At 52.2% G+C, this 23,624-nt stretch overlaps 7 protein-coding genes across 7 annotated transcripts; 5 read left to right on the top strand and 2 right to left on the bottom strand.

The window, feature by feature from the left end:
• Positions 1 to 1,351: 1,351 nt before the first annotated feature.
• On the top strand, positions 1,352 to 3,479 carry Triagg1_3009 (uncharacterized protein; the record flags this gene model as incomplete). The annotated part of the gene is made up of 4 exons (XM_062897255.1): positions 1,352 to 1,547; positions 1,662 to 1,818; positions 2,219 to 2,932; positions 3,020 to 3,479. The coding sequence occupies 4 exons, from the start codon at positions 1,352 to 1,354 to the stop codon at positions 3,477 to 3,479; spliced, it is 1,527 nt and encodes a 508-aa protein (XP_062758076.1).
• Positions 3,480 to 3,885: 406 nt separating this feature from the next.
• Positions 3,886 to 9,838, bottom strand: Triagg1_3008 (uncharacterized protein; the record flags this gene model as incomplete). The annotated part of the gene is made up of 6 exons (XM_062897253.1): positions 3,886 to 5,229; positions 5,292 to 6,757; positions 6,821 to 7,065; positions 7,121 to 9,492; positions 9,552 to 9,679; positions 9,739 to 9,838. 6 exons carry the CDS (start codon positions 9,836 to 9,838, stop codon positions 3,886 to 3,888), a joined length of 5,655 nt encoding a protein of 1,884 aa, XP_062758075.1.
• A 565-nt stretch (positions 9,839 to 10,403) lies between these two features.
• On the top strand, positions 10,404 to 12,206 carry Triagg1_3007 (uncharacterized protein; the record flags this gene model as incomplete). Its single annotated transcript, XM_062897252.1, has 1 exon — positions 10,404 to 12,206. One exon carries the CDS (start codon positions 10,404 to 10,406, stop codon positions 12,204 to 12,206), a length of 1,803 nt encoding a protein of 600 aa, XP_062758074.1.
• A 260-nt stretch (positions 12,207 to 12,466) lies between these two features.
• On the bottom strand, positions 12,467 to 12,937 carry Triagg1_3006 (uncharacterized protein; the record flags this gene model as incomplete). Its single annotated transcript, XM_062897251.1, has 1 exon — positions 12,467 to 12,937. The coding sequence occupies one exon, from the start codon at positions 12,935 to 12,937 to the stop codon at positions 12,467 to 12,469; it is 471 nt and encodes a 156-aa protein (XP_062758073.1).
• A 2,739-nt stretch (positions 12,938 to 15,676) lies between these two features.
• Triagg1_3005 (uncharacterized protein) lies at positions 15,677 to 18,712 on the top strand (the record flags this gene model as incomplete). Its single annotated transcript, XM_062897250.1, has 2 exons — positions 15,677 to 16,297; positions 16,355 to 18,712. 2 exons carry the CDS (start codon positions 15,677 to 15,679, stop codon positions 18,710 to 18,712), a joined length of 2,979 nt encoding a protein of 992 aa, XP_062758072.1.
• A 585-nt stretch (positions 18,713 to 19,297) lies between these two features.
• Positions 19,298 to 20,200, top strand: Triagg1_3004 (uncharacterized protein; the record flags this gene model as incomplete). The annotated part of the gene is made up of 1 exon (XM_062897249.1): positions 19,298 to 20,200. One exon carries the CDS (start codon positions 19,298 to 19,300, stop codon positions 20,198 to 20,200), a length of 903 nt encoding a protein of 300 aa, XP_062758071.1.
• Positions 20,201 to 20,776: 576 nt separating this feature from the next.
• On the top strand, positions 20,777 to 23,105 carry Triagg1_3003 (transcriptional regulator family: Fungal Specific TF; the record flags this gene model as incomplete). Its single annotated transcript, XM_062897248.1, has 5 exons — positions 20,777 to 20,822; positions 20,882 to 20,934; positions 20,988 to 21,073; positions 21,132 to 22,460; positions 22,538 to 23,105. 5 exons carry the CDS (start codon positions 20,777 to 20,779, stop codon positions 23,103 to 23,105), a joined length of 2,082 nt encoding a protein of 693 aa, XP_062758070.1.
• Between the last annotated feature and the right edge of the window lie 519 nt (positions 23,106 to 23,624).

The following is a 23,624-nucleotide window of genomic DNA, read 5'->3' as shown; positions in this document are numbered from 1 at the left end:
CGACCTGGGCACATGTGCCGGAGAGTCGCAGATACCACCACCCCCTTTGCTTATTTCAAATCATTATGAGAAGTGCGTTTCCCATCTACCGAGTACCTACTTGTGCACTGCTATTTGCACCTGAACGCAGGTGGCATCTGCAGCTAATGCCGCGCGCCTGTTGCGGAGCAAAAAAGGCTCTGCGATCGGCAATTTGTTATGGATGGCACGATTCCAGCCGCTGGGTCGGTTTTTTTGTGCCGACGAGGTTTGCTGCTTTTGTTGCTTGGACTTGGATGCTCGGGATCTCATTGACGGGATTTTTGGGGATTGTCGGCATTTAGCGTGTGGGATCTCCGCTTGGACGGCGGTACCGGGTACCTCTGGATGGGCGATAACGGGAAATACTAAGGGACGAAATGCCTAATGGGGGTTGAGGGATTCCTGATGTTTTGATATCTTCAGCGCCAACTTTAGAGATCAATGGCCTGATTTTACTGGGTACTATCGAGGTGATGAGAATGAGGTTCTGTCAAAATACACACTACGAGGACATCGATCCATGCCAATTGGATCTGAAACATGTAATAGGTACTTTGCAGGTAGCACGGGCACTGGAATTGTTCAGCGCCCACAGCAGTTGTAGCCGCACTTCCAGGTTCTCTACGCTCGCCAAAGTCGCCTACAAGCGCCACTAACGCCAACGGCCGCGGCGTGTTTTAGGTGGCCTTATGTACAGGTACCTGCTCAGCCGAGTCCGGTAATTGGCTGAACAACTTCCGTCCGGAAGCCAAAAAAAATAGTAGGCCCAGCATAGGTAGTATAGTACCTAGTAGGCAGTAACTTTTGGTAACTCCGTATCGCTTGCAAGCCTGGCGCCTTCTCACAACGAGCTTTTTGAACCTTGACACGTTACGAGGCGAAGAAGCATCTTGCGGTTTTCTCGATCATTTCTCTGCATCGCCAGGACTCTATACGGGATATTCGGGGTTGCTGATTTGAGAGGCTTGACTCGAGTCCTAGCAGCTGACGTCCGTTGCGCCCGGCTCATCGTGAATTCGCTGGGCAAATTGCTTACAGCGGACAAGCGCAGACGCAACCACACCAACCCGTTTCCGAGGCCTATCCGTGAAGAGCAAAAAGGGCGAGATTTGGAAGCTGCTCTGTTCATCTTTGTGTCTTTTGGAAACAAGCTCCCTGGTGTTCGTGCTATTTTGGGGCAAGGGATTCTCGTCGTCGAGGTCAATTGGCTTTCTGTTGCTCGGTGACGTAGCATTGACCAAAGCAAAAGCACACCAGACAAGACGAGCTGCGTCGTGATTGATTCACACTCACACTCACACTCACACTCACACTCACATTGACCACCACAATGGCGGATGCGGAGGGTGCCGACGGTGAGCGGCCCTCGTTCACCACCTTTTGGAAGCGAGTCAAACAAAAGGAGAAGGGCGAGGCCGGCGACCAGCACAAGAAGAAGGGGAAAACGTCGGCCAGCCCATCGTCGACTGCGGAGCTGCAGCAGGACGAGGCCGAAGCCGAAGCTGGCGAGGAAGATCAAGATCCTGGTGAGTTTCCAGATGGCGCGTTGCCCCTTTTGTCGCCCTGCCCATGCAGCCCACGATTTATGCTTGACTTGGTCCGTTGACCTATCTCAATGATTCCATCTTGCTTGTCCCAAGACGGGTTCCGTTGGGGGGAGAGACGCGCGCTAGAGTGCGAGGAGGGGAGCTCGAGTGCCGAAGAGACGTGGATTGGCCACGTCCACAGCAACACGTCGAATGCGGAATCCGGGGCGCTTTTCAATGATTACAGGCGCCAGAGTAGCCAGTGCTACGGGTATTCCACACGAGGCCCGATCATCTAAGAAGGTGTAACCTACCGCTTTAATCTCCCCGTCGTCGCCGGCTGTCAGATCCCCCGGAGCAAGTGCTTCGTGATTTGGAATAGATGGATGCCGGAATCCTCATGGGCTAGCGTCCAACCCTTTTCTCCGTACTACTACCCTCGATGGGTGTGATGCGTTTTCAGCTTCATAAGACAGAGCCAGTCGCTCCATCAAGAGGCTGAAAATGCTCCTTCATCCACCGCTTGATCATCTCGTTTGCGGCTGTGGGCGTTACTGCATCTGTCTGTCTTGATTCCATTCATGGCGGCGAGTCCCACTTAAAAGTTTGGAATCTTGCACACGCTCCTATACTGTATATCACACTATTGCCCACGCCATGCCTTACCTTAGTCGTGTTCCATCGTCTCGAGAGCTTGGACGAACCCGGTCCAAGGTGCACAAGAAGAAGATGGAGGCTGAGCTAAGATTGCGAGCTGCAGATGAAGATGCCGGCGAGACCGCCAAGGACGCCGACGCCAAGGACAAGGCCCAGCTGCGGCGAGCTCAGGTCAGGAAGGCCCAGATTCAACACCGACAGAGAAAGGCAAACTATGTCAAGCAGCTGGAGCTCGATGTGTCTCAGCTGCGTGACCTCATCACCCAGGCCCAGCAAGAGACGTCTCAGATGCTCAAGGAAAACAACGGCATCCGAGACCTAATAAGAAGAACTGAGCCAGTTCAGCAGCACACATATCCACAGCAAGCCGACTCCACCTATTTCTCAAACACAGATTCTCCCGGCACCCGCCTGGGTGGTAATACGTCCGAGCTGGATACCCAGGAATGGCTCACCGGCGGACACTTGTCCGACCTGGACCTCAACCAAAACCCCCTGATGCCTTCAACCTCCAACGATGCTGAACTGTTTGGCCACATCAACCTCGACGACATTACTGTGTCACTGGGCATTAACGATCTTCTGGGAACGCCATGCTTCACCGTCAGTAACCCTTCCACTGGCAGCAGCGTACAGGGCTATGCCAGCCCGCCCAGCTTTGAAAACCCCCCCTTGACGCCACCTCTTACTCCTCAGCAAGAACAGATTGTGATTAATTGGATATTAGCGTAAGTTTCATCAGCCCATGCCGATAGACTGCGTACATGCCTTTAGAGCCTGACTGACATGCCCCCCCCCCTTCTTTTGTTCAACAGTCTTGAAAACATCTGCTGGGACCATTTCCAATCCAATGATTTCCACTCGCACGTCCCCGGCGAGACTGAGGGAGGCAATAACCACATCCTCACAGCAACCTCCCTCATGATGAATGCCGCACCCGCATCCATCTTCACCGACCGCCAGGTGTTCGCAGGCATAGATCCTACGACCACACAGGCGCCCACCTTCCAATGGCAGGCTACCGGTATCTCCATCAGCTCCCTCTGGGCCCTAGCCCGGTTTGAGGTTGACCCGACTGAGATTTCTCCCGCGCAGATCTGGTTCGACCTGGCGTCCAAGTATTCATACGAACTGCTCTTTGCCGATGGCTTGTTGACAACCCTGTTGGTTGAGCTGAGGCCCTTCATCCGGTGCATAGAGTTCGGCGCCGCTATCAATAGGCAGCTATACCATGACATTATTGAGAGGATGATTGGACTGCCGCCTGTGGTATGATTTGATTCCATCGGATGACTTTCTGTTGCAAAAATAAATATATATGGTGGCGTATTTGGGGAAAACATCTTCTCGTTTCTGGCTTGATATCTATTCTTGCTATTTATCAGGGAGTTTTGAGGATAGGGCGGCAGGCTGTTGGGTATTTGCTCACAGAGCAAAGCTTGTTCAAATGTGGCTATGAATAATAAACATTGGGAATTTACGACATGAGTAAATTCCGGGATAATAGCAGGAAGTGTCAATTGAAGAAGGGACATCTATACATGAAATATAATACCAAATGTTTGTATTTATTATATATTTATGTAAAAAAAAATACTTCAAGTCTATCGGTCCATCTATCTCGCTTCCATCTCTATCTCATGCTAATTTCCGACGAGAAATTCTCTCCACTTGATCTCATCTACAAAGCCTTCACCATACTGCGATCATCAAAAAGATCCTTCAGCAGCGCCTCCACACAGGCCTCCCTGTCAACCACCCCCATGGCATACGTCGACTCGAACGCAAAGATGCTCAGCTGGCCAAAGAACGGCCTGAGAACCTTTGCCACCAGCTCGTCCTTTCTCTCAAAGCCGGCGTCGCCGCCAATGCCCCCGAGGCCCAGGAGCGGAAGGCGGCGCGAGCCGTTGTTGCTGGTCGCCATCTGCGCCAGCGTCATGGCATCGTCGTGGTTGGTCACGGCGGCCAGCTGAGCGGAAGAAGTCGTCGCGCCGAGCTCTTCCGAGATCTCGTCGACGAGGGCGACGGGCTGGTACGTGGCCGATCTGTACACGGCCTCGATGGTGTCCGTCACGAAGAGCCACTCGTGGAGCTGGAAGTCGTCCGGGGCGACGCAGATGAGCAGGTCGAGAAGCTTGCACGCCTGCAGTATGGCCGAGCAGACGTAGATTTCGGATGCCGTGCTGTGGTCTGGAGCCACGATGGACGAAATGGCGGAGTGAATCTCGGCGTTGACCACGGGCCACAGCCTGGCGAGGTGGATGGGGCTAATCTTGAGCACCAGCGCCCTGATGAGCATGTATACCTCGGCTCGTGTTGTGGACGATGGTGATGACGTCGAAGTGGCTCCAAACAGCTCGACTATCTTGTCGAAAATGACGGGTATGTCCGTGACAAAGGCATCGTCCGCCGAGGCAAGAACCAGCGTGGCGATCCTCCGCAGGTTCAGCTGCGTCTTTCGATCGGCCTCGAGACGGGCAGAGGTGGCACCCACGCCGAACACTATTCCCGCGGTGGTGGGCGCGCTGATGCGGCCAACAATCTCCGGTATCCTCTCCTTGTCCGTCAAGGTCCATTGCCGCAGCAATGGCAGCCAGGCATCCTGTACCAGGGCAAGGCTCATTGCGAAGAATTTACTGTCGTTGAAGGCGTCGCCGACGTCCTTCTTCCACGTCTTCTGGTTGTTCGGCAGCCTGGACAGCTCATGTAAGAGCTTCAAGGTACTCGAAGACACGGAATCAGGAAATGTTTTGGAGCGGAACGTTGGGCCAATAACGTTGGTTGATATTGTTCCTGCTGCAGACAGCACTCGGTCGGGTTCGAGGAGGATTTTGGGCAGGTTTGGAACAACGGATGCGAGGATGGCCACGACATCATCAGATCTTTCGAGGGCGCCAGGGAATGTGCCGCGACGTTCCAGCTCGCCCTTGACGAGCCTCGGCCCCGACGTACCGTTAGAACTCGTTGGCTCAGCAAAAGTTGGCCTTGTAGTGAATAGAGCGGTAAGCAGCCTTAGAAAGAGGTCCTGTAGTGATGAACAGTTAGTCACGGAGTTACAGCTTAGCAGATCACAACCAATAAACTCACTCCTAATTCCCTGCGCATCTTTCGCTGCTCCCCAAAATTGGTATTGTCAACTTTCTCGCCCAAGATGGCAGCAAATTCTAAGAGACTAGGAAGCGTCTGTCTGTGAGGGAAAGGGTTGTTCAGGAGGTCTTTGAGGAACGTTATGCAGTCTTGCCATATCTCATCCATGGCATCGTCGTCAAGCGACCTGGCGTACTCGACCAGAAAGACGACCAAGTCGGCGTCCTGAAGTGAGATGGTCATTGTTGATTTCCGCGAAGGTTCCAGCGCAGCCGGGTTAGTACGACTATATATTGAATTGAAAAGCGCTGGCATCGAATGCCTTGGCCTTGCTGCATCCAAAGCTGCCAAAAAGTTAAACACTATGGCATGGTCGGCTGCGCTCGTTGAATTTCTCCAAACGTCAATCACGGTCTCAAGGCTTTCAAGTGTCTCCGCCGTAAAAAGATGCTCAAGGAGCCTCCGCGCCCGATTCCTCATCCTCAGAGATGTGTAGTTGAAGGAGGCGGACGAGTTGATGTCTTGAGTAGTAGCATCATCTCCCTGTCCCCAAGTCCAGATGGAGAAGCACATCCGCACGGCATCTTGGAAGGCTAGGTGAACAGTCAGGCGGTCATTGGCTGTAGCGCTTCGAGATTGAGGGGTATCAGATTGGAAGACGCCCGATACCATGCTCCCAAAGATTGACTGAGGCTGGTCAGGACCCTTCAGGGCCAGCGCTTGGGCTTCTTCAGCTAGCAATTGATCATGAGCCTTTGCCAAGACTTGCTCCAAAGCATTCAGAAGATAGATCAAGGTGGATTCTGGAGTTCCACTCTCACTCTTGACTTCGTAAGTTTCGTCTTCAAACATGTCTTTCAAGTGCGAGAACGTAACACCAATCTGCTTGCATAGAGTCTCAACGAGGGGTATCAAAATCTGGAAGATGGACTGAGAATAAAAGGGCAAGCATCTGCCGAGAAATGTAACCCAGTTCTCTAGAACAAACTGGCTGCTTGTCGAGCTTAGGCCTGCCTGCAGGCACTTGAGCAGCTGGGGCGGCATTATCATGGGAGGTGGTCTTGTGTCGCCCGCAGAGATGGATAATCGCACCGCGTGTAGAGGATCCGCGCTTGTGCGTCGCTTTTCAGCGGCCGATGGAATCGAAAGCTCCGCCGCAACGGTGTCCTGCAGTTTGAGCGCATCGAAGACGACCTCAAGCAAGAGAACTTGCACATACGGATCCGGGCTTCCAATAGATTTCATCAATCTGTCAATCAGGAGGTGGTCGAGATGAAGGTTGGATAGAGGAGCCGCATGGTGAGTTATGAGGAAGCTGTGGAGGACGGTGAGTGCACAACGATGTAACTGGGAGACCCTGTTGTTAAGGTCGTCGCTGGCAGATGCAGAAGCATCACCAGTGATGCAAGCCAAGCACACTCTGACGAAATAATCCTGGAGCGTGATATCGTCCTCATCTCCGCCGGCTATAAAATCACAGATTAGCAAGAGGCACTAATTACCTATTCTGTCGAACGCGAAGTACATACTAGAGATTTGCACCTGACCGACACTGTTAAACGAGAGGTGCTTGGACACAAGCACTGCTCTTGAATTTTCTCCCGAGCTGTCCAGCACATGATGAAGAGTCCTAAGGTAATACAAGCAGAGGTCAATGTCGTCATCCTCGTTGAAAATGGGGCCTTCGGGCTGAGGCTTTTCAGCTTCAACACTTTTTCCGACATCTCGAAGACAGGGTATCTCTGCGAATTTAACGACAAAGAGTAGGAAAAGCCTATAAATAGCTCTTAGAAAATCTGCCATGGACGCGGAGAAGGAGCGGGAAATACCTATCAATGCCAACCATGCTGTTCAGCCACGACCTAACCGTCATATACATCTGGGTCCTGTCGTCTAGTAATCCGTCCAGTACGAGGAAGAGAGGCCGCGTGAGCATGATCTCGTAGTGATCAGTCGCACTCAGCTTTTGGCCCAGCTTTGCTTCAATGGTAGGGATCTTGGGTCCTCGACGATCGGATGGTGTATCCTGAAGAGTGTGTGACCAAAGGACACCGAAAGCGCGTCCAATATCTGCACCATCACCAGCACTCTGTTCGACCAGGATGCTCGCAAGCGACGCTTCAACATCGCGGCGAGATAACGAAAGAGCAGACTGGAGCTGCCACAGGCATCGAACCGTCTCCACATGATACTTGGGCTCAGAGGCCGAGAGATACGACCATGCATGCTGCACTAGAGGATGCACCAGCTCCGAGAGTTCTGACGTTGAGACTCGCTCGACGTAATGGAGCTGCGCGATGAGGTGCAAGATGGAAGAAAAGTCTGAAAATCTCAAGGGTCGCTTTTGCACCAATTTTGCCTTTAGAGAAGACACTAGAGTTATCTCATCGAACCTGTAGGTTTTGGGCACTTTTAATAAGATGAGAAGCAGGACTCTGATATGTAGACTCAAGGAGCACGATGACTCTTGCTTGACTGAGTCATCAACAATATACTTGATTGCCTTGTCCAAAATCAGCTCACCAGTTTCGACTTGAGAGAAAGGCGTCGGCGAAGCGTCCAGATTTCCCTGTCCGTGGATGTAAAAACCTTGAATTCCTTTGAGCAAGTCCGCGGTCGATAGGGAAGAAACATCATCATGTTTTCTTTTTTGGTTGGCGTCGCCCGTGGCAGAGTCAACAAACGCTCGTTCCGGAACCAGTTGGAGGAGAGAAACAACGACGCTGAGGATTTGTTCATTCAACGACGAGTTGCCGCCATGTTGCGAATTGCGCGCATCTTCTAGCATAACCAAAGCGGCGAGGCAGGTCAAGGGAGCGTGAATTGTAACCATCTCCTCTTCACGCACATTGAAATTAGTGACGATGAAGGTGACCAAGGACAGCTTATCGCTTCGCTCCTCGCTGCTCAAGTTTCCCGGGCTAATAGCTTGAGACAAGAGTCCAACAAGCTCGCCATAGATTAGACCGCTTTCAATGCCATCGAAAAACACGCTTGCACTGCGTAACACCTCGGTGAATTCTGCCTTGGCTGGGCTCTGTTTTTGAAACCGTCGTACGCTCTCTACTACAGGAAGAAAGATGTCTGGAATCACAAGCCCACCAACTTCCCATCTGTCCATTAAAGAAAGACATATTCGATATGGTCGAGTTCGTTCGGCGACTCCTCTATGAGTCGTGTCTTTGATCATTTCAAGAAGGGATTTTGTGAGTGACTGCAGTCCAAAGTGTTCAAAGTAGCTGGTCCGGGAGGACAGCAGAGCTTGTTGGCCGTCTGATGCGGTGCCGTGCAACTCGGGGTTTTGTTCCCCTTCGTTGCCCGTCGGCTCAGGGCCAAGAAGCCATGCCCATAATCGACGATTCAAGCTCATGTCTCGTCGGGTGACTACCCCGACTGCCGCTCTCAGGAGAAGTTCCAGATCACCGGGCTTCACAAGAGACTGCAACACTTTAGAATTAAGGGGCAGATGAGACACGAGCAAGTCGAGAAAACCACGCTGGATTAACAGCTGATCATCAGAGAGGCCACTAGCAAAACATCTCACGAGCAAACCAGGCTCCGGGGTGGTAACGACGGCGGCAATGTCACTGTTGAAGTTGCTTTCCGTATTGGATTGGCCATTTTTCTCACCAGACGTTCCAGGGGAGGCCTCGGAACCCAACACGGGAAGATTGCGTACTAAGTAGGCAAGAGCACCAGCACGACGGCTATGGCTTGTAACAGAGGCCAGAAAGAAGCACTGCCAAAAGAAGTCGTCACCTGACGCATGTTGCTCGGTAAGGGCGATGCTATCTGCTGGTCGAATGGCTTGTTTGAAGCTCCCCACCAGGCGCAACGTTCGATCAAAGTCCTCGCTGGTCTCATCTTCTAGCCCTGGTAGTAATGCCAGTATGATGGATTTCATAGCTGGCCGCAAGGACCTAGAGTCAACGCCTGTAAAGTGACGCTCAAGTAGGTCGAGATACGGCGAGCGAACAGAGAGGGACGCAAAAGAGAGAGTAGGTGCCAAGCCTGGGAGATATAAAGGGAGATCCCGAGATAGCCCATCTTTTCCAATTGTTTCGAATACATAACTATACACTTCGAGTGCTTTTTGGTGTACGCCTGACGGTAGCGACGGGTTTAAGCATTGCGACAGACGTTTCGCGACTGTAATCTTGGAGGGGATGACGGAGACGGCAGATGGTCGGGCTTGCAGGCTCTATATCCAGCATGTTAGTGTATTGTATCGCGAATCAAGATTGATGTCCGATGCCCGACCTTGAGCAGTCTGTTGAGAAAGGAGATGTAGTCGGCCCATTCCTCCAGCGCCGTCTCGAACAACAGCAACGCCTTGTCGACTCCGGCAGCATATCTACGGTATGCCTTGTCCTTGATAGGAGCGTCCTCTGGAGTATCAGATCAGTTACACGGCAGACAAAAGCTTCCCACAAGGCCTCCTACCCACCTCCACCAAGCTGGTTCCTCCATTGCCGTGGAATGGGCGAGTCTCGCCCAGAGCTCTCTGGCGACCCGGATCGCACTCCAGGACCCAGTTCAAGCGCCATTATGACGGGCTAATTGGTTCATGGGCGAGGTGAATGACGGCGGCGTTTGCAAGCCAGGGAGCGAGGCGCATAGCTGCAAGGAACAGCTGTGGATACAATGCAGTTTGCAGGATGGCCTCAGTCTATTCGCCAAATGAAGCCGTCCAGAAGGCTACGTTTCAGTGCTTGCGCCCAAAGCTAAGGTCCAAGGTACAAGGGACATGTGCCGACATACGCAACCAACCCCACTATAGGTGTTTGATTGGAGCGCTGGCCGACGAGGCTGCCAACATTGGGAGGTACCGGTAGAGGCGTCGCACAGGGCCCTGGCCGCCAAGTACCCGCTACCTACGGCAGGCTGCGGCATCATTAAAAGGGCTCCGATACGGCCCTGGGAGCTTTCGCTTCTGTCTCCTCCGCTGCATTCCCTCATTAATGCTCCTTCGCCATTATCGCCGCCCCCAGCACGCAATGGCATGATGGATAGAACCGCTGCGCCGCTAGCATCAGGATCGCGCAACACTCCAGCCCTTGGATGATCGCCCGCTTGAGCCCTCCTTGAGATGCAACAGCGCTGCGAGTCAAGATGGGACAGGAGAGCGATTCCTCCCACGAGGAGCAACCCCCTCCGCTCCCGCCTCGGCCGGCCGCGAGCACCGCGAACAGTTCAGTCGACCCGAAAGCACTGCAGGCTCAGACGACGACTGCCATCACTCCACTAGACATCCAGACATTGTCCTTTCCCGACGGAAGCCGGGGAACATTCTCTACGCCAACCACTCGGTCAGCGTCAACCCCGACGGATAGCGGTTACACGACTCCCAATCGCCGGGCGAGCAACTCGGGCATCGAGGGAGATGATGCCGCCAGCATCATGAGCTTTGCGCCAACGATGCGCCCAGCTGGAGACATTGCGAGCTTGCTGACTTCTTCCCTGAGCAAGAAGAGCGCCGCCTGGAACCTGCTCAAGTCGCAGGCTGCAAATGTCCAGCCGTTTGAGAGGCATCAACGAGGCGCACAAGATCGATTGGCTGATTTTGAAAGGGAGTTTGCCGCGCTTCCCGACGAGTCAAACGAGTTCTTCAAAGACGACGAGAGGCTGGCCATTTGGCGGTCGAAACTGAAACAGTACATGATCCTATCGTCCGCTGGCAAACCCATTTGGAGCCGACATGGAGATCTCAACCTCATCAACTCCTCGATCGGAGTCGTACAAACCATCATCTCCTTCTATGAGGGGTCCAAGAACCCCCTTCAGGGCTTCACGGCCGGCAACACCCGATTCGTGGTATTGACCCAGGGACCACTCTACTTTGTGGCCATCAGCAAGCTGGGAGAGAGCGATTCGCAGCTACGAGTACAACTGGAAGCTTTATACATGCAGATTTTGTCAACGTTGACCCTACCTTCCCTAACCAACATATTCGCGAATCGACCGTCCACCGATTTGCGCAAGCCTTTACAAGGGACCGAGGCTTTGCTTTCATCACTAGCGGACAGCTTCACGAAAGGTTCTCCTTCGGCATTGCTAAGCTCGCTAGAATGTCTAAAACTGCGAAAGTCTCAGCGGCACACGATCAACAATACGTTTCTAAAGTCAAGAGCCGACAAACTGCTCTACGGGCTCATCGTAGCAGGGGGCAAGCTTGTCAGCGTTATTCGGCCACGGCGCCATTCCCTCCACCCTAGCGACCTCCAGCTCATCTTCAACATGCTGTTCGAGTCGGAGGGCATCAAGGCCGGAGGCGGTGAAAATTGGATCCCGTTGTGTCTCCCGGCCTTCAACAACAAAGGCTACCTGTACATGTACGTCAGCTTCTTTGAAGGGGTGTCGGGCGAGCAAGCGACGGCACCGGCCGCGGCGGTGGGGCAGCCGGTCGATGAGGAGATTGCCATGATCCTCATCAGCGCGGACAGAGAAGCCTTTTTCAGCCTCAAACAGATGCGAGACGACGTTGCGCAACAGCTGGCGAAGAATGGCAGTCTCGCTATCATCAGAGACGCCGCTCGCGCCGGCCGCCCTACCATGGGACAAATCGCGCCGGGAAGCCCAATATGCCATTTCTTGTTTAAGTCGCGAGCGAATGTGCAGTTTTGCATGTCGGCACTGGAACCTACCTTTGGACATTTAGTAAAGAGAAGACGGCTCATGACGGCGTATCACGAGCTGCACGCCTCAACCCACGCAAAGATTTCGCACCTTAAGATTTTGCAATGCGTGAGCGACGACGCAACATCGCTGGCTTGGCTCACGCCAACTTTTGAGCTCTATTGCATTGGCGGACCGAACCTATCACGGGCAGCAATGGCGCAGGGTGCCAATAAGATTATGCAATGGATCAAGAGAGAGGAGCAACGGTTGTTCATCATTGGTGGCGGTGTATTTTGATTTGCCCTTTTTTTTTTTTTTTTTATAAATTCATAAATCATTATCATACAGATTGCTTTTCAGCAAGCTTAAATGCAGCCGCCACTGCCTTAGATCCCTGTCTGTGGTGAATGCCAGTGAAGATTGCGACTTCAATGTTTTTCTTTGTGTTTCCAATGTTGTTTTGTTTTTAATTCGTTCCCCGAAGCTGTACACATTTTGTTGCCCATGTTTTCTCCTGCTTGAATTTTAAATTCTTCGTGCTTCATTCTTCTTCCCTTTTACACGGGTTTGGGGATTTCGGACACGGTGATGATGGTTGGGGGTTGGATGTGAGTGTTGCGCTTGCCGAAGACCGACTCTACCGGCAAGCTGCTGATTCTCCTGGAGCTCCTGGACGAAGGTGCTCGTACATCGTTGAAGCCCTCCCCAAGGCGAGGCGGGCGCTGTCGTTTGATGGTCAAGGATCTCTTGGCCCACTGCAGAACTTTGTCGTTGACGCTTGATCGTCGCTTGGGCGGCACCCAGCTGTCGTCGTAGCTCCGTTGAGGCGGCGGCGCAATCTTGTTCTTGCTCTCGTCAAAGTAGGACGTCTTTGGGGGCTGTGGAGGATCCAGGAAAGATTCGGAGAACGGGGCGTCAAAGTCCTCGCGGAAACGAGGGCTTCGCATGGGGCTGCGCGGCTGGAACTGGAGATTGGAGTGGCTCATGGTAGGCATCTGGAGGTGGAAGTCTGGTTTGCGGAGAGCCATGGTAATATCGTGGTGGTATGTATGAAGTATAAGACTTTTTTTGTATCAAAGGAGCGTGTGTGTGAAACGAGTGCGTGTTAAAAGAGTGTGAAGTGTTATGAGACGTTTGAACAATGCGGGAAATAAATAGATAATAATAAAAAATCAGGTCATTGATGCAGACGGTAATATATAAGAGAGCTGCAGCAGGTGTGATTTCGGCCACTGGAAGAAGAGAGAGGACTCATTGATCGATTTAATATTGACGACGAGCTCTCTCACGAACCTAATCTCCCTAGAAACGTGCCGCCGGTGGTCTTTAATGAAAGTGTAAAGAACCAAACGGTTGACGAAATGAAAACAAAACTCTCTTTTTGTGTGTCTTTCGGAAGAGCGGAAGAAAAAGGGAAACAGCAGCAGGGCGAACGAAATGGATTTAAAAATAAATACCAACATGGAACAAAGAAAGAAAAAAAATTGCACGCTGCAGGTACCTGCTTCGGAACAGTACTCGTACAGTAATACATGCATGACTCCCTCGTCCACGGTCCCCAACCGAGAATTACAAGCACCAGACACAAAGCAGCGGGTGGGAATACGCTGGAGACAAAGGATTGCCGCATGTCACTTTCAACTAAACCCACTAAGCCTGTCCACAATGCCCCTGACTAGAGCACGTCGCCCTGGCAGAGTTGCGGGGATCCAGCCAGTCAAGATCCGGAGATGGGCGCTGTGGCCCCTCATCAGGGGCTTTTGGGGGCGCTAGGGTTCAGGCCCGGCAGCGGCCGGCAAAAGCTCCAGGGCTGTTCTGGCGCAGGGCATTTGACGGGCCAAGATGCTTGTGTGTGTGTGTGCCGCTGCATGTTACGGCTGGAGAGACTTGTGATGCCGAGGGAAAGTTAAAATACATGCAGCATGTACGAGTGCGGTAGTTGAGTGCTGATCCGAGTGATTGATCATCTCGCGCCGTCATTGATGTGTTTTTGCTGTTGATGAGTACGAGTATTGACCATCCTAGGTAGCCGACTCAAAGCCATCAAAGGGTACTGTGGACCAAAGAAGCATCAATGGCAAACAAGCATCGGTACTTGTGCTACCGTTTCCAGGTAATCTCCGATCACATTCTAGAACAGCTGTCTCGGCAAGACAAGCACTATTTTCCGTCCATTAGCCTGAAAGTATTGCTTGTACCGTTGAAAAGATCGGGGAGGGGAGCCTTGCCAGCGAGGCCACGTGAGCCGTCCGCGATGGGAAATCATTTCGCCAAAGTGCCCGCATAAACGACACAAGAGAATCACCTGTCATACGTATGATTAAAACGCACGCCCAGGTGAGGTGAAACTGGGGGGGAAGCCAGCCGAAGAGGCCCCGTCATTTCCAGCAGACAGAGTTCAGCTACGTCTCAAATTAATGCAGGACGAGCCTGGCAATTGGCCGAGATGGCCTCCCCCCGACGTCACTCTCTGGATGGTTCCTGGATCCGCGGTTGCGGGCAGGCTAGTGTACCGTAGTGCAGGTGGTGTCGTGAAAGCGATATGATTGAAGCCCGTCTATTTCAGCTGGTCGAGATGGATGGCTACACGTGCTTGGATAAGGGTTGCTCCAGCTATCTTCACCGTTGGGCTAGCATGATTAAAGTTTACACGGGCCAAAGTGTGAGACACGGGTGATGGTGACCAAGTCCATGGATGGATGGATGTTTTCAATATCAGCTTACTGATTTACCCGGCCTGTAATGTGGCATTTGATGTCTGGTAAGTGGCTTGGGGGTCGCACGATACGAGCAAGGTTTGGAAGCCCTGTTCTACAACACCTCGAGCGCTGATCTTGGAGGCATTCTCCTGGGGCAACGCCAGCACCATTGATTCCGAGTTGGTTCTTTGTGGAGGTTGCGCGAGCTAATGGAGGTCACACCTGCGGGTTGGGAATACAATCCTTCAATTTTCAAAGGTACCTACCTATCAATAGGTGAGTTGGGTACAGGTCAATCTGCTCTTACGGGTCAATCGGGCGGATGAATCCCAACTTGCATCCAATGCACCTCCAAGATACCTGCTGGGTACATGTGGGTGGCCTTTTCCTTTGTCGCAACTCACCCCCTCTAACTGCACAAGAGCAAACATCATCCGAAAATCTGCCATCCTTGTCCTTGATGCTCTCCATATATGTACCTTCAATAGCATCTGTCTCATCACTCATAATCGCATACAATGTCGATAAGGTGTGAATCTGAATACAAAATCCCCAGGCAATTTTCCACCTCTAACCAAGTACATGCATGTGATGTTATCGATACACCAACAGGCAGTTCAGTCGCCGATATCCATACTCATCGCAGCTTCCTCTTCTTCTCCTTCTGTTCTCACCCAGAATCGCTTAACACTTCCATCCACAGATGAACCTTCCATTCTTCATCATGACTTGCTCGCTAAAATCTCGAGGCCTATGCCCTCCTGTTCCTCTTCCTTCTTCCCGCTTCATCTTTCACAATTATGTCTGTGCCAAGCTGCCGGCCGTCCGCGTTTTCTTGGAGTTGGTTTATGGTCCTCGAGTTCTGGACGTTTTGATTCCCGGGTGTCGATCCGCCGTCTTTGGTTTTCCCTTTTCTTGTTCTGGTCCCTGATCTTTCTCCGCGGTATTTTACTCTATATGATATTCCACTTGTCCGTGAGTTGATGCGTTTCCATGGATGCTTCTCGACTACGCCAAAGATCTGCCAGTCATAGCTCGCTGCGCAGCCAGTATCGATATCAGACCAGAATGATCAACTACACCAATCCGCGTCCACCAGCTCAGAGACACCCGCTCCGCAGTGTCAACGAAAATGTCGCTCTTCTACGCTCCCCTGATCCCCTGGAGAGCATGCTCAAGACCACAACCGAAACCGGTGATATCGGAATCTTTTCCATCGGGCCAAACTCTTCCTCGGCCCCTTTTGCTCGTCCCAAAAGGTCCAGATCGCATCCCAGAGAGGCACATCTACCGCTGCCTGCACGCTCGTTGGGGTATGATGATGGCTATTACTGCCGTCCAGATAGCCCTAAGAGGCTGCGTTCCTATCGCGACACCACGTCTGAAATCATTTCTCTCTATGGATCTGAAAGTCAGAAAACACTATTGTCTTCGGTCTCCCCAACGAGCATCGACGATGACCCCAGATCATACTCCATGACTACAACCAGCTCAAAGCGGATTCCGTCTCAAAAGTCCACTGGCACATTACAAAGCCAGTCAAGCGGAGGTGGTTTCCAACGCCCGAGATCTCCTTTTCCATACCCAACCCGACTGAAGCGCCCAGGGGTTCGACCAGCCTCTCCAGCTCTCAGGGAGAATGGGGATATCGACTACAGTAGAATGGTTGAGCTTGATCGGTTTTCCCAAGTATGTGTTCGAGTTCAAACCTTTGCCGAGGTCATCTCATTGCTAACTTTAGCATAGAGAACTATTCATGGGTCATACAAGCCTACTTATGCCCATGGCCCTCGACGGCCCCTTCCAATGGCCTTTCGTCCCGATGTAAATAGGTCAGCGTCTTCATTGCCATCGAGAACGCTACACTCGCCTTATCTCTACGCACCAGTGCCTTGCCATGCCAGAGGTCCCAACCCCTCCCTGCCGTGGGGGTTGCCCAGGCAAGCCAACCGGCACCAACGAGGTTCCATTGACCAAAGTACTCGCTCGGCAAGTCTAACTTCCATTGTTGAAATGTATGATAGGCCAGTGACCTCAAACTCGAATTGTGTGCCGCCGCCCGTCCAATCGCCCGGCTCTTTCTACTACGACTACAGTGAGCAATTCGAGGACCAACCGCCTTGGGACATGGATTTGGACGTGCCGCTACACCCCATACCGCAGAGGGTTGAAAACATTCGCCACTCTCTGTTGCTACTGGACAATATCCAGGGAAGTTTTGAAGTAAGCGGCAACTACCCGGACTCGATAAAATCCAATGTGCAAGAAGTCGGAAAGGCTTCAATAGAGCCTTCCCGGTTGTCAGATGCTGCAGATGGCAACTCAGAAGATAATCAAGCTCAGCAGCCAACTTCTAAAGAGGAAGATGGTGCCATGGAAAGGCCATCTCTTTCTGAGCCAAGTCCAAAAGGGACCCCTTTGATAACTCTATCCGATGAAGGACAGAGCCAGCCACTGATTCTCTCAAATCAAGTGTCACCGGATGCAGATGCAGATGCAACTGATATACTTTCAATGACGAGCGATTCGACTTCTTTGGGATCACCAGCTCCTTTGCAGACCCCTTCAAAGATACTAGAAACCAACTTTAATGTGGCGAGTGAATCTTGGAGTCAAAGGTCATCTCGGGTTGGTCTTCCAAAGCTGAGATATTCCTTGGATCCTGCGTTGTCGGAATTTGCTTCAGTTTTGTCATCCTTTGACCGCTTGGGAAGGATTCAGGTCTCAAAAGACAGCGATATGCAGTCTGTGAATGGAGGATGCCATGACACCTCTGTATACCAGCAGGATGATGTGCACGCGGCTACCCTGAAACGTTCGAGTCGGCGGCCGTCACCGACAACACCCGGCCCGGCTGATGAAGAAGATGGCGTATACCTAAAATGCCACCGCAGGAATGTTGCGGCTATGCGGATAAGCATAACTGGTATTGTCCCAGACGGAATTGTAATGCATACACCGGAGCGTCACAACAACTTGGGAATCCTCTGCCCAGAACCCATTTCGCCCGTACGTGAACTAAGAGTCAAGGAAAGCATACCTCAGCTGATGAAAGCCCTACCACCGCTCCCAAGAGAAGCTGAGAAGCTTTCAGGCTACGGTACTGCAGGCACCCCAGCGTTAAATGGTTACTCGGGGCATGCCGGCTTGATGCTGGACAAAGAGTGTACTGCAGCAATGAAGCGGCCCTTGGAAACAAGGCAAACTTCATCTTCGCCCGCAATTTCACGGCTTTCGCAAGACTTTCACCCCAAGTTAAAACTCAGGGCTCGAGCACCGTCGTCATCTCCCGGAAAGGGTGGTAATGTGTTATGCTCAGTTACAACTGTAAGGCGAACTTATGCCGGCAGCCACGATCACGAGTATGGCCCAGCAGTGCGACCAAAGCTGAAACTCAAAATACCGCGTAGTCAAGCTCAACCTGGCAACAGCGGGCTTTCTCCATACAACAATCGGTTGAAGCAATGCAACTCGCTCGCAGAGCTGGCACCCTGTCTTAAAAAGAGTGCAACAGATGAACATATTCGGATTGACATGGGCGGCAAAACACAAGCGTCGAGCATTGGTTCAACAGAAAGGGACATGGCAGCAATGGAAGAACAGTCTATCCGTTTAGAGCCATCACCACAGCTGTCTGATCAGTTCAATATCCCTTATCCGCCATCACCGGCTAGGGGGGCAGCACGTTCAAGTCATCCTGCTACATCAGCAAATGAGGAAGAAGAAGTTGAGATATGCAGCAGCCGTGCAGGCAGGCCTCGTGGGCTACGAGGCAAGCTTTCGGTACTTCGGTTGCGATTCGCCAGCCCACAAAGTTATGCCACCGCACCAGAGGAGACATTTTTTGTGCCTTACACGGATAAAAAGTCGACTTCTATTCCACCCGCAGCCGCCAGCAAGGATACAGATGGCTCTCATGGGGCGGAAATAGGCACAACGAATCAACCACTTCCTGTTGAAGAAGAGAAAGTGAGGCGGCGTGTCAAGCAGTGGGCACGAGATGTCAAAAAGGCTGTCCGTTTGTATGTGAAGAGGACCTGGGAACGGTCTCCCAAGGTGAAGGTGGACGGACACCTGATTAACGGAATCTTGATTGGTGTGTGACTTGACTTGAGTTCTGGAGGAGGCGTCTCACAACGGCAGTCGTTGTGTTTTGAACATGACAGCCAGTAGCATATTATGAGTGGTTCAACGGGGGACTATTGATGCACCCACGAGAAGAGAAGTCATGTGGCGTTAATGAGAGGGTTTGTGGGAATATACGCTAGTTTGCAGAATAACTAAACCAAGTATGCCTGAGATGTCTGAGCCAATGATGCATCCGTTCATCTAGCTTGATCGCTGTTCATCCCCGAGGCCTGTTGCTCCCACTATCTGATTACATGCCTATTCATGGTGGTGTTTGGTATTGGCCTCTTCTTAGTTTAGAATTGGCGATTTTCCGTATCGTGGTTGAGACGGAGGCGCAACTCCGTCCCCATCGCGAGTCAAGTGGGTATAAGCTAAGTATGAGATCTGCCTGCTAAGGCAGAGAGCTAGTATCTTGGGGTCAAATAGCTACGAACATTTGAGTAGTATACACGACGAGTGTTGTAGTTGTTGTAAATGGATATATAGACCCTGTGCAGCTTCTTTGCTTCTGATGTTGCAGGCCTTTGATGATATCATATCAGCACAAAATCCACAACCATGAACACTTCCATCGTAACCGGGCATCAGGCCCGACTAAATTCACGAAATAACAAGTCGCACAAGGCAGGAACTTCAGGTCTTGCACCTGGATATTTACAGGCCAATCTCATCATCCTACCGTCGCGATATGCGAATGACTTCCGCAACCTTTGCGCTCGGAATCCGGTCCCGTGTCCTCTGATTGCCGAGTCAGCAACCAAGGGGTGTGACAATGCGGTTATTTCCCATCTTGACAAGCTCCGTGGCGACGAGATCCTCGGAGAAGGGTGTGATATAAGGCGAGACGCTCCCCATTACATGGTATACAAGGACTCGAAGCTGGAAAAGAGCCATTGCAATGATGTCGTGGCGGAATGGACGGACGACCACGTCGCCTTTCTAATCGGGTGCTCGTATTCCTTTGAAACGGCACTGGCGGCGGTAGGACTCCCGCCGAGACAGCTCTTGCTGGGGAGAAATGTGCCCATGTACAGGACGACGTTGCGGCTGTGTCCTTCGGGGGTGTTTCAGGGCGGGACGTATGTGGTGTCGATGAGGCCGTATAAGAGGCGGGATGTCGAGAGGGTGAGGGAGATCACGAGGAGGTTCGGGGCTACGCATGGGGAGCCGTTGGATTGGGGGTGGGAGGCGGTGGAGAGGCTTGGGATTAGGGATATTGATGGGCCGGAATGGGGGGATGCGCCGATGGATGCGGAGGGAGGGAAGGCATTTGGGGAGATGAAGGGGCAGAGAAGATCTGGAGGTGAAGACGATGGGGAGGAGGAGATTCCGGTGTTTTGGGGATGCGGAGTGACGCCTCAGGAGGCGGTGATGAGGGCTGGGTTGGAGGGAGTGGTGATGGCGCATGCGCCGGGGCATATGCTGGTGTTGGATGCGCGAGATGAAGATCTGGCGAGGTGAAGTGTTTTCGGTGAGATGCTTATGATTGATGTCTGCATCTTGATTGAGCTGGCTTTTCTATTGTTTTCATGTTGAAAAGGGAAATGCTGATGCTGTTAGTTGGCTTGCTGGGTCACAGAGAGGAGGATGGATGTATCCTTGGAAGGCAGAGCAGCGGTATCCGGCGGGATGAATTCACTGTCAATATCGTGAACTCACAGCCATTTGAGAAGAACATACATACATCTTTATGTATGAAATTGATGATGAATCTTTCTTGTCGTCTTGGTTGGAATGTAATACTAAGGTACGCAGTATTCCGTAGGTGTGAATCGTCCAAGTTGGGCAATATCCCCGGTTTTTAGGCGATGTAGCGCCGGAGCGGCCGCCGAACCAACTGGAAGTGATGCCGGTCAGCCTCCGATCTGCCTTCATGACTGCAACATTAGCTGCTGAAGCCTCAACTCCGCAGTTCACCATGCCGGGATTTTCTGCTCCAGCTTCCAATCCACGCCACCACAGCCAATCCAATTGACCTGAACAGCGCTCAACCCGACTCTTTACATTCCTCCGCACTTTTGAGGTGGCTCAGTGTACATGCAGCAATGGAGGAGCCTCTCTTGGGAGACTCCGTCAGGACGTCGTAAGTCCTCTCACCTGATGACACCGACTGGCTTCTTACTCATGAAACCACGCCTTTAGCTGTGAAAGATGCCGTCGTCGCAAGGTTCGCCATGGGCTTCTTCTCTGGAATTGTTTGTATGGCTCGTGTGGAAACTGACGTTGTTGATTTCTCCTGCATCTATAGATCAAATGCGATCGGAAGCGCCCGTGCTCCAAATGTGCCAAGGCGGGCACTGAATGTGTCCTCCAAGGCATCGGAGAAAAGCAGCGGTAAGGCGCGAGGTTTCGCTGGGAGCTGTCTCTGTCTGCTAATGACAACACCGAGCAGGCCGGTTTCAAAGAGCTATGTCCAGGCTCTGGAGGGCCAGATAGCCGCGCTGGAGCGAGTCATTCACAAGCTTGCTCTGGCAGACGATGCGGAGCGCACTCAGATCATCTCGGAGATGTCGCTGACTTCGCCGGCTCCTGATGCGGCTTTGGCGGAAGGCGGGCAGGTCGACATCAAGACGGATCCGAGCGTTGCTGCTGCTCGAGTCAAGTCCGGCCAGCTTAGGCGACTGAGAGGAGGCAATGCAGCGCAGTTCTTTGGAGGGACAAGCTTACTCCAGATACACTTTTCTCAGACGTCTTCGTCTCCAGGTCCGACAAATTCCATGGGCATGGAGTCTTTGGCCATTTCAACAGATGGCCAGTCTTATAATAGCAGCCTCAATATGAATGCTAACAACAATAACAACAAGCTGGACCTGGGGGACCTGTATGGGGACTTGGACGACTTCAGCCCCATGAGTGCGTCTTTCCAGTATGAGCCTCACCATGAGATTTCGCAAAAGATGATGTCGAGGTTTTTCCAAGAGGTCTACCCGTACAACATGGTTCTGTATCGCGAGTACTTCCTGAGAGACTATGATATCGGGTCAGGGAAATACTATTCAGACGTCTTGCTCTATGCCGTCTGTGCTCTGGGAGCGCTTCAATACGACGACATGCTCAACGTTTCCGACATCTTTTCGGGCCAAGCCCAGACGCTTCTTTATCCTACCCTTGATAGCCCCGACCTTACCACTCTCCAAGCTCTGGTTCTACTTGGATACCATGAGATTGCTGTGGGACGGGCGTCCAAAGGCTGGCTGTTCTGCGGCATGGCCTTTCGCCTCGCGCACGAAATGGGGCTTCATCTCGATCCCACCAACTGGGATGGATCTACTTCCGAGACGAGCGGTGATAGGGAAATCCAGCGCAGAGTCTACTGGGCAGTCTTTACAGCTGATAAGCAGCTCAGCCTCTATTTCGGGAGACCTCCGGCGCTGTACCCGGGCGAGTCGGACGTGCGAAATACCATCCGGCTCCAATATCCCCCGGGTTGGCAAGGCCTTCTTGAGACGTATATTTGCAAAGGGGCATCGGCAAACGAATGGGACAATGGCGTGGCGCTCGTGGGCTCGTTCATCTACAGAGCTGAATTGGCCAAGATCATTCACCTCATCATCACGGATTTGTTCGAGAACCGGAGAGGAGGCGCGGATCCTACCATTATTGCAACTAAGACGCGAAGGATCCATGTACTGTTGACAAAATGGCTCGCGGGCATCCCCAGTTTCCTGCACTGGAATCAGTGGACGGTTGGCCAGGTGCCTCCATATGTTTTACATCTTCAGTAAGTTAATTCACTGGATAGAGATTCCTCACCCCATCATCACCACGTTCACAACGGCTAATCTCAAACGTTATCAGCATGATGTTTCACACCATCATGATCATCCTCCACCGGCCGCCATCGCACATGTTTGAGAACCCAGGGATTGCCGAAGGCGAAGATGTGGAAATTTGCTACGAATCTCTGCAGGCGATTCTACGTCTAATGCGAAGCTACTCTCGCTACTACCGCTACCGGTCACTACCACTCGATTTTGTGCACACGCTCTCTACGGCCGCAAGCACGGTCATGATGAAACGCTTCCTCCAAAAGGCATCGTGGAGTGATCCAGACATTGAACGTGCGCTGTCACTCATCATGCAGGCCATGGACGAAATACAGAATACCTGGCCTTGCGTGCGAGAGATTCGGGACGTGCTCCTCCAGGCGCAGCAGACGCAGACGGCGATGCCACCCGAGGATCCTCTCAATGTGCCAGATCTGATGAACGGACTGCAAGTGAACAACGACAATTTCCTGGAGAGCTTGGGAGACGACATCGGCACTCTTATTACCGACGAGTTCTTGAGTGCCCAGCTTCCCATCATGGGACCCGGGCTTGAGCCGTTTGATTTCAACCAGATGCCAGGGCCAGGGCCGTCTTGAACAAGGCTGCGCCACACTATTTCCAATTTCCAGTCACCATCGCGATGCGCCTTTTTTACCTAGTTGAGGTGCGGAGGGTGTGATCAATGGTCATCTTCTTGGCATGCCGACCGTTTACCGTAATAGAGCACAGTACTCCGTATGATTTGTGGGAAGAGCTGTCCCGAAGCAGGGAGCTTATCTTTTCGCTCTACCTCCGTCGGACACTTTTTTAGGTAATGCCGACTTGATATGACGGTGAAAACAAAGATTGGAGGGATCAGATCAAGGATTGATGGCCAGAGCGTTTTGGCTGCCGGATGGACGCCCAGGATGCTGATGCTGCGATGCGGAGCTTTTGGACTCCATACTGCAGATCTGAGGGATGGATTCACCGCCACGTCTTGTGCGACCAAGTCCATCTGCCGGATTAGAAGCAGAGCGATTGCGGAATTGGGCTGTCGAATCCTTTGGGGGGGGGGGGGGGGGGGGGCATTAAAAATTACCCCAACTGAACCACTGTTTCCCGGCGTTTGCGCA

This window comes from Trichoderma aggressivum (genome assembly GCF_033847375.1).
Source record: "Trichoderma aggressivum f. europaeum strain CBS 100526 chromosome Unknown scaffold_008, whole genome shotgun sequence".
Classification (NCBI taxonomy): domain Eukaryota; kingdom Fungi; phylum Ascomycota; class Sordariomycetes; order Hypocreales; family Hypocreaceae; genus Trichoderma; species Trichoderma aggressivum.
The sequence above is the reverse complement of the archived record's forward strand: the minus strand, read 5'-3'. Positions and strand labels throughout refer to the sequence as shown.